Raw genomic sequence first — 10502 nt, forward strand, 5'->3', positions numbered from 1 at the left:
ATCACCAATAGGGTGCGCCAACGCAATGTGGGAACAATTTGCGTCACTTCTTAGTGACTTTAGACACTAATAAATGAGCATTTTTATGACTGATTACACACACTCAGAGTCTTTGGAGTTCCTCTTAATTCCTCTGGTGGCGCTCTAGTGCCCCCTATTGACAAACAACAGTGATGTGCTGAATATCTTTGGGAAAAAAGGCATAAATTAGTGTGAAATTATGGAAAAGGAAAAAGAAAACGAGACCTAAAAGTGGTTTAAATGTACAAAAACTACTTGAGGACATGGACCACATGTGTGATGTGTCTCAGGCGACAGGTCACAGGTTCAATTCCTGGTTTGGACAAATCTATAATATATGTATATATGAGATATATATAATTTATTTATAATATAAAAACAAAAAATGCCAGAAAAACTTCTTTTTTTTAATACTAGACAGTTTAATCTCGTCTCATCTCCTCTGATCAACAAATAGTCCTATAGTTTATTAGTGAATGCTGCCCCCTGGAGGTAGAATACAGTCACTGACTTGCACATGGCAGAACTTCAGGCTTTGACTGCATAAAATTGTTCTTTTAAACTTGGTTGTTTTACTTATTTTCACATTTTGTGTTGTTGTTTTTTATATATTACGGTGTGTGGTATGTTTTAATGTTTTACAATGGTGAATTTGTGGGAACTTAATTCATGTGTGATTCATCTTTATTTAGTCTTTATTTGATTGTGAGATGTTGATTACAGATAACCTTCTCTTGGCTAATCAGGAAATATCTAATCCAAACACTTTATAATAACAATAATAATCTGCACTTACTCAACTGACACAGGACAAAAATCAGAGTTTCTCCCAAATTTAAATTTTCTAAATGACTTAGGACAATTTTCACGTCTTATTTTTCAGGGTAAACTAATTAAAAATGACAAAAATCGTCTTAAAATCCAGTTTCATCATCGTCACAAAGCCATTTCATGATCCTCTTTCGACCTTTTAAACACGACCTTTAGTTCTTTAGTTCCTGTTCTTTTCTCACTCCACTTCCCACAGAACAAGTCGTTGTTTGTAGATTATTATTTAGTCTGAACAGAAGCTGCACAGCGACCTTTTCTCTGCAGGCTGGTTATTTTTAATCTGGCTTAGATTAGACGTTATAGACTCAACCATCGAGCGGACAAACCTCAAGGATCCTCGCTCACCTTGAAACCTGCGCTGACTTTTTTTTATCCTCACTCTGTGTTTGTCGTTTATCATCCAGAGACTTTGAATCATTAATTAGAAGCAACAACAGATTATAATCCAGTCAGAATGAAGTTCATTAATCCTCAGAGGAAACCATTTAAAATATGAAGTTCTGGCTTTAAGCGCGACTTCTTCTTCTTCCATGTTTTTTGTGAAGAACAGTTTTGTAAATAATAATTGGTATGACTGAACGCTTTATTGGAATGTGCCGAGTCACTGCAGAGCGAACACACGACGACGACGTGGTGTCTTTGTTTGTCGAGTGCAAACACGACTTTGTTTGTTTTTGCTGCACAACAGACGTCAGAGCGCTGCTCACACGCCGCACTCAGGCCTGTGTGTTGAACACGAGGGGCGTGGGCCACGTGTGGTCCACCCAGTCAAGTTCAGACGACCGTCTTTGTTTGTTTTTATATTCACAGATTCATTTTTCAACCTAAATACACATTTTTACTAGTGCTGTCAAACGGCGTCGTTAATGCACGTTAGCGCACGATGCGTTTCCATGACGACTGACCGGGATAAAGACACACGTGACGTCATGTTTACGTGACTCTGATTGTTAAAATGAGTCTCTAAAGCTAACGCTAATTTTAAAAAACAGAGGCACACATACGCAGTACACAGGTACGCTGGTTATTTGTTAGCGCTGCTCTTTTCCTTTAATAAACAGACCGCTCCAGTTCAACTGTAGGCGCACTAACGGCGCTATAAGGAGCTAATGCAGCTAACTGAGCTAACTGGTAAACCGTTCCATGGACTCCGGTGACGCGGCACGTAAACATGACGTCATGCGCGTCATGGAAACGTGTGCGCGTTAACCTATTACGCGGCACTAATTTTTACAGTGAAACATTGAGCGTTCACACACTTTTATTTTGAAATTCAACTAAATCAGAAATGTGCTGAAAAATTTACTTTTTTGGGACTTTTGACCATTTTTTGAGGCCCCTGATCTCAGACCATGTCTCGTATTTAAATTGGTGACCTGGTCAGTTTTGGCTGAACAGACGGCTGTGACCTGACAAAACAAACATTTAATGACCCATTTATTGTCAAAACCCCCCCAAAAAATACGTCGTTCGTGTTTGTTTTTTAAGAGGGCGCAGTTTTCAAAGGCTTGTTAGAGTCAATAAAAGTTCAAGTGCAAACACATTCCTGTCTAACGGTTCGTGAAGAGACTCAGGAGTGTTTGTGTCAACAGCCTCATGTTCAGACCTGCTTCTCATTCACGTCAATGTTCCGTTCATTAATATGATTTCATATGAGGGCTGTTCTTTAAATACCTGCTCGAAGTAGTAGCCATTTGAATCCAGCAGGGGGCACATTTAGGGTTTTCTTAACATGTTATATGTTACGTGTTTTTTGGTGTGTTCCATTTTCTTTCTGTTTCTGGTTTGAATGGTGAGGCTATAAGTGTAAATGTGTAAAATAATAACCGTAAAACAGTAAATAGAGAGAGAATGACGAAGAGAAGTATTTTTTTATTAATATACAGTATGTAAATAATATATAAGCAGAAGAATATTTTTTCATAAATGAAGTCAGGAGTAAACTGTGGAGAAAACTGACCTGGATTTGGATAAAAAGCTTTCATTTGAAAAAAATGTATAAAAAAAAAAAAGTGCATAGTTTCAGTTTAAAAGTAAATTAAATAAACTTTTTAATTTTACAAATGTTTTTGTAGATTCTGTATGAAACAAAAACAATCAAATTTAAAGCTTAAACGTTTACAAACGCGTTTGCAGACGACTCATTTATATTCACTGCCTTCATTTCATCTCCACCCTGTTTCACCACAAATGGAAAACTTTAGTTTTCAAAACCCCAGAATTAGTTTTAAGCATTAAAATCCAAATTTTTTAAAGATGACGCTAAATTCCTTCCACTTCCAGAAAAACCCGTTTTTAAATTTTTCCTCAGGCTAACAGCAGCGGCCGCCGCCACTCGTAGGACGAGAACATCCAGTTTTCCCCCGCTTGGATGTTTGGAATATTATTTGGACACGTTTATTATTAAATTTACATAATTTACATACTTAAGCCGTAAGCGTTCAGACCTGGTTTGAACAAACATCCTTGTTGAGAGAAGCAACGGTTAGTTAGTTTGACTGTTAACAAAACACTTGGTTTTTAACTGAATTTACAACTGCGTTGGTTGTCGGTACAAGTTTGGGGCGAATCAAAGCACTTTTTGTGTAACTCGACCATAAAATGTTACCATATCTCCCGAAAAAGAGATTTTAATCTGTAACTTTCCTTGTTTTTTGTTTTTTTTCACCAATTACAACAACAAAAATCACGTGTTGATCAGTGTTAATATTGTGGCTATGACGACAAATTAATTCACATATGGGTCGCGAAAAGTGGAAAAAATTATGCAAATTCCACAAATATTTTTGATACACAATTAATGCATGGATGTTCTGTTTTGTTTTGTTTTTTTATAAAAAACGCAAACCTGGTTAAAAACTCAACAAAACGACACTTTAACTCAGAAAAATAGTTGACTGTGAAGTTAGCTTCACGTCGGATATTCTTTCAGTCACTTCCGTCTTATATTAATATCTTTATAGGTATAAACAAAGCGGTTTTTGACAGACTTTAAATTTAAACAGAACTTTGACAGGGATGAAGAAAACCGCGCAAACCGCACAATTCTCAATATATTGAGCTCCAAGAAACATGCATTCAAGGACCCACGCAAATTTAGACTCCACTTACCACTGTAAGCATATTTCCAGCATATTATTTGAGCTTTTATTTTTTAAAGTTACTGTGGAGAAAACTCTGAACAGTCTTTGCACTAAATTACATATTATTATTGTGGAGTTAGCGATGGGACAATTATGGGATTAATCGTGATTACAGTTTTAGTTTACCGTTTCCCTGAGAACTTTATCTGCCCGGACTCGGACTAATCTTCTTTAATGATGGGTGACGTTAAGTTAATACCAGGTCTGAAAGGGATCATAAACGCACACAAACACACAAAAGCGGTGATTACGAGGTACAATTCAAGATTAAACTCGTCTTCAGACATCCTTACGTAGTGTGTGAAAAGTCAAAACTGCCTCAATATGAGATTCTCCGTGTCTTTAAAACATCAGTTTTCCAGTTGAGACAATAAAAGTCATCTGTTACAAAGGACACGTGTATTAAAACGTTCACAAAATACACATGAACAGTATATTAGGCACTAGTGTCGGCACTGTGGTTCAAATACATGAACGGTGCAAAAATGTATGACAGTAAACAGCTTCACCAAAAAAAAAAAAAAGGTACACATTTTCCCTTGATTATTGTTATGGTATGATTGATAAATTACAGTACATTCATGGTTTAGGAACCGCCTGCTCGTGAACGTAGATTCAGTCAAAACAGCAACAGCTTTTACAAAATATATGACATCGACAGCTACTAAGACGTCCCGTTTCTGTTAAAGCAGCATTTTTTAAACGAGCCACGAAATCCCCTAAACTCAACGCTAGCTGAGAAGAATTATTTAAAAAATGTCGGACGTTGACTGATTTTCTGACATTTTTTTGCAAATTATTAAAATCAATTAATGAAAAGCAATTCATTCGTACGTTGCAGCAAAATCAGTAACTGACGTTCAAACTAACGTGTAAAATTTTCATTTTAAGTACAACGTACTTAAGCTAGCATTTAGCATGCTAATACGTAAACAGTATAAATTTGTGTTTCTCAAACTTTCTTGAAGAAGACACATCTTTTTAAAAACTATCGTGACCCAGAATACGACATAAATCATCGGTGCGTAACGTAGCGACCGCGATATACGGTCATATTTGTCAACACCTGATATCGCTTTGAATTGGTAAACAAACAGTTTGTTGGAGAAATTCTGCATTTTTACTTTTTAGGATTCCCCAAAAATCTCCCATGATCCATTTCTGTTAAAATTCAACCGTTAAAATTTAAATTTTAACTGCAAAGTACTTAAGCTGCATGTCTTTTTTTTTTTAGCATTTAGCATGCTAATAAGTAAACAGTATAAATTAGTGTTTCTCAAACTTTCTTTAAGAAAACACACTATCATCCGTCCATAACGTAGCGACCGTGATATACGGCCATATCTGTAACACCTGATATCCCACACATCATTTTTCAGCAATTGTACTTTTTGGGACCCCCAAAAAAATCCCCCGTGATTCATTTGTGGGTCCCGTCCCAGTCTTTGGGAACCATTGATGTACATTAATGCATTGGTTCCACATTTTTAAGGCACAAAGGTAATAAAGCACGTTTTTGTTTTGCATCAACTGTTCATTCGATTTCTAGCATTTGGCTTCGCAGTCTCCGTTGGACGCGGGGACGTTTTGGACGTAGTGGACGGCGTCTGCGATGGTGAAGAAGACTCTGTCTCCGTCGTCTCGCTCTTTGTCGTCGGGGAAGTAGTCGCCTCTTTCCAGCGTGTCCAGCACAGACGTGCTGCACTGAGCCAAAACCACCTTCACGCCGACGTCTCTGTAATCTTTGCGCACCTCCTTCAGAGCGTTCACGCCGGCCGTGTCCAGAAACAAGATGGCGCTGCAGTCCAACACGACGCTGCGGGGGCGAGGCTTCCCATCTGGCGTCATGCTAACGGTCACGGTAGCGTCGGCGCCGTCCTTCTCCGACATGTCCGTCACTCCCGCGACCTCCTCCAGCTCTTTGTTGTTGTTCTTCGTTCGCTTCTTCTCGAACTTCAGACGCCGCGTCTTCTCCTTCACCGGGTCGAGGCCCACGCGGCCGTACAGCGACTTCTTGAACAAGCTCTGGTTGGCGTAGTAGATCGGCGCGTCGTAGCGGAAGACGGCCACGCCCGGGTGAGTGTGGAGGCCGCGGTAGGACGACAGCGCCTCGTAGTGCTCGCGGCTCTTGGCGCGGCCCAGCTCGCGGACCTGGGCTCGCTGCGTGCGGCCGAGCACGCAGAAGGCCGACACCAGGAGCCCGACGAGGAGGCCCAGCTCCGTGTTGACCAGCGACGACGTCAGCATGGTCACCAGCCAGATGGAGGCGTCCACGGGGTTGGCGCGCCACATGCGGGGGATGTCCAGGAACTTCCGCAGCGCGCCGCGGAGGTTGACCACGATGATGACGGCGAGGACACACCTGGGCAGCAGGAAGGAGGGATAAAAGGTGACAGTTAGCGGCGCTCAGGAACATAAAAGAGCGCTTGAAAGTCGTTATCTTCAGTGAGTTGCGTCGTCATCGTCGCTTACAAATATTGACACAAGCGCAGACGCCGATGACTCGAGGTTTATCAGCAGGTCAACACTAAAGCCCAATTTATACTCCTGCGTAAAGTGCTCTGCGTAGCTACGCAGAGTCCTCTGCGTCGACGCAGAACCTGTCGAAGAGCCTCTGCGTCGTCTCCGGGTGCACGGAATATTTTTTAAGTGTCCGTCACTCCGTCAAGGGACAACGGAGACGGCAAGAGCTGCGATTGGTCCTCAGGACAGGCTGAGCGAAGCTGCTCTGTGCCGGCTCTCAGTGCGCTCCGGGCGTCCTGACAGAGGCGGAGCTGATCCCCGCCGATAACGCCGCTGCCGAACTACAAATACGTCATATCTTAACACACACAGCACATGTTTAGACTCTAAATGGCCAATTTCTCGCCTCAAATTATCTTAAAACTGCGTTCCGTGACACAGAAAAGTGAGAAACGGCCACTTTTTCAACAACAACAGTCTTTCTCTCTCTTTCTTTCTCGGACGCCATTGCTCACTGTAGCCAGAAGCACAACAACCTTGCGCAGCGACCCCTACTGATCGGGCGGGAAATTGCAGCGAGTGTCCGTCACCACGACGCAGAAGTATAAATGCTCGAGGCGTCTCCGTGGTGACGCAGACGGATAACGCATACGCAGTCGGAGAAGTATAATGTGGCCTTAAAGGGAAGCAAATTTTGTAATCTTAACTAAACAAAACCCTTAATTCTAAAACAAACAGAAACACTGGAAAGTGCAAGGACTTTGAAGTTGGTGTGGAGAATTTGAGTCTAATAATTGTCTTCAAAACGGCTTTAAATACACAATATTTTTACTGTTATTATTTGTTTGTTTTCAGTATGTCAAAAATGCTATGTATGTACATGTGTATATATATTACAGCTAGTAATTTTAAATAATAAACCTCTCGTGTGAATGGTTTTCACCGCAGGTCGAGAAAGGGGTGATTTGCATTTTCCTCAGCGACTTCTGTCTTCTCAACATACAATTAAGAGACACGTGTACGTATATATCCCCCGGTGAGGAGTCGTGAACAATGTTGTGGGACTGTTCAAGAGTGAAATAACTGGGCTGAGTCAAACAGGAAAGACGGCTCTGAGCGGCTTCTTCAGACACATGCGTGCTATTTTTAGACGGACATTGGAGCTCGCAGCTCGTTCAGGGTTTTACGACGCGATTTAAGCGTTCGTTTTTCTGCACTCGAGGGATAAACTGCTGCTTAATCGCTCTGTTTCAGTCATTGTCGTACAGTCAATTGAGTTCTTTGAGTACTTTTTAAAGGTCTTTATGTGAAGTTGGTAGGGGCTTTCCATAATAAAAGCATGTACACCAGCCAAGCCAAGTTTGATACATTATTTAGTGATAAATTAAGTCCCATTTCTACAAATATCTCTTGTGTTTCTTGCCCAAATTCCACCAAAGTTGGTACTGTACACACTGGTACCCTTCCTAAATGACCTGCCAAGTTTGACACTTGTCAAGCGAACCATTTGACAGTTGCTTACTTCTGAAGGGAATAGAAGAGCGGCGCAATAACCAGAAGCACCAGCAGGAGGACGACGGCGGTGATCAGGCCGGACACCTGCGTCTGGCACCCCGTCGACTCCTTGACCAGCGTCTTGGTGAGCGCGGCGCTGGTGGTGAAGCAGCGGAAGAACGACGGCAGGATGTTGCAGAAGCCGATGGCGTACATCTCCTGGTTGGCGTCCACCGCGTAGCCGTGCTTCTTGGCGAACATCTCCGACAGCGAGACGGTGATGGCGAAGCCCACGATGGCGATGGAGAAGGCGTCGACGGCCACGTTGGGGATCAGAGACCACGCGGGCAGCTGCGGCGGGAGGAAGCCCGTGGGAATGTCGCCGGCCACGCTTGAGCCGTACGCCGCGTTGAACTCGCCGAAGTGCGACGCCAGGGTCGCGATGATCACCACGAAGAGCTCAAAGGGAATAGGGGCCTGGGGAAGGAAACGCGAGCGGACTCATGAATGCTTCTCGAGCAACACTCCGGAAACAAAAACGTCTTTTTGTCCTGGTCTACAGAAGATCTTTACCTTCAGCTTGGATTTGAAGCGATCGTTGAGCTCCTTGGTCGGCACCAGGACCAGCAGACACACCAGACTGGTCACCAGGTCGCAGATGTTGGTGTTCCCCAGGTTGGCGAGTATTCCGTACCACGTCTTGAACAGCGTGAACCAGCCCTGAGGCCGGGGGATCTTCAGGCCCAAGAGGTACTTGATCTGCGAGGTGAGGATGGTCAAGGAGGCTCCTGTCGCGAAGCCACTGAGGAGCGAGTCCGAGAGGTAGACGGAGACGAAGCCCACCTGGAAGAGGCCCATGAGTACCTGGGGAGAAGTGGTTAGCGGCAATACATCGTCAACGTCAACGTCAACTTAGATATGCAAATTTTAAAATGGCTCTAAAAACAGTCTGGAATCACGTTTCCTGATATTTGAGTAAGGAGCGTATCTGATCGTAGATAGGATACAAACTTTTTTTGTAAACGCTACAAATTAACTCATAAGGACAAGTCATTTACGATAATCGTGATAATGAAAACAATCAACACGTTGCTAGTTCTTTGTACCGCAATCTCTTACCTGGTAAACCCCCGCAGTGAACGTCACCGTAGCGCCCACTGTGATCGCGTAGCAACTCCTGTCGCACACCCACTCAGCGCTGCCGTTCCCCTGGCCAGCCAGCAGGACGTCGCTGTCGTTACCGACGAGACCACCGCCGCCGCCGCTCTCGGTGAGGTATCCCGCCAAAGCACACTCCCGGTCCACGACCTGGCCCACGAGCAGGCAGAGGACGCCGAAGATGCCCACGGAGATGTGTCTGGAGGTGCCCAAGAGGGCGTAGATGATGGAGGAGAAGAAGGACGTGTAGAGGCCGTATATCGGGTCCTGGCTGGCCAGCAAAGAGTACGCTATGGACTGCGGAACCAACAGGATTCCGACGATCAGTCCCGACATGGCGTCGCCCAGGATCCAGTCCCTGAGCTGGTACTTTGGCAGCCATTTCAGAATGGGGAAGAAGCCCAGCACTTTGGATTTGGCCTTTTTGGAGGTGCACGTGCAGTGTTTCTTCAGCCGCTGTCGCAGCGCGGCGCGGCAGCTTTTCTCCGGTCCGTTGTCCACTCGCTCGAGAAGGAGAGGCTGCAGATGATCGCCGTCTCCTTCTCCTTCTGCGGTGGCGGCGGCGTCGTCAGGAGTCATGATCTCCTTCAGGACCTGAGTGTGCGACAAAGAATGAGGTCCTACCAACATCTGAAAACACTGGGTGCCTTTGCTCCATGTTATTAAGAGACTGAAAACAGTCATTAGTTGACGAGGCTTTGCGTGACTTACGCTAACGCCCTGCTAACTGAGGCCTCCCGACCTGTGCTGTGAAACCACTGCACATTTCTAATATTTTTAGCTGACGCAGAGAAAACGACTTCCTCCTGTCGACTCGTCTCGTCGCGGTAAAGATTAGAGACTTCCTGTTTTTTCCACACAGTCCGGCTCATACTTCTATCATACAGAGCTGTAACTGATGATTAGATCAATACATAAGACTTTGTAGTGCAACCAGATAATACTCTCTAGATCAGGGGCTGCCAAAGAAAGGGTCGGGACCCACAGATGGGTCATGAGAGATAGTTTTAGGGTCCCCCCGGACAAATTACTTTACGCAATATTTATGTATTTAGGAATTTAGGAAACATCGGAGAAGGAAAAAATGTGTTAGCCAATTCAAAATGACACGTATATGGCTGCAAATAAGGCATTAGGTTGTAATTTGAGTCAAAGAGAGTTTGTCTTTATGCGTCCCCATAAAGATATATTCTAATTTTAGTAGCTGAAAAACCAGGGGAGCTTGTTTTAAATAATAATAATTTAAAACAACACTAAAAAATATATTTTTTTTTTTATTATCGAAAAACTTCATGATTTACTCGATGAGTGATAGTTTGTTTTAGCTCAGTTTCAAAGAGACGGTTGTTCTATGTCTACATGTCAATGTTTCTTGCGTTTTCACTGAAAATC

The 10502-nt window shown here is 43.5% G+C and overlaps 1 protein-coding gene across 1 annotated transcript; it reads right to left on the reverse strand.

Moving 5' to 3' along the window:
• Window positions 1-5540: 5540 nt before the first annotated feature.
• slc26a2 (solute carrier family 26 member 2) lies at window positions 5541-9689 on the reverse strand (the record flags this gene model as incomplete). The annotated part of the gene is made up of 4 exons (XM_083906106.1): window positions 5541-6357; window positions 7981-8429; window positions 8526-8816; window positions 9072-9689. 4 exons carry the CDS (start codon window positions 9687-9689, stop codon window positions 5541-5543), a joined length of 2175 nt encoding a protein of 724 aa, XP_083762232.1.
• Between the last annotated feature and the right edge of the window lie 813 nt (window positions 9690-10502).

The sequence above is a fragment of the Microchirus variegatus genome (assembly GCF_963457635.1).
Source record: "Microchirus variegatus genome assembly, chromosome: 19".
Taxonomy (NCBI): domain Eukaryota; kingdom Metazoa; phylum Chordata; class Actinopteri; order Pleuronectiformes; family Soleidae; genus Microchirus; species Microchirus variegatus.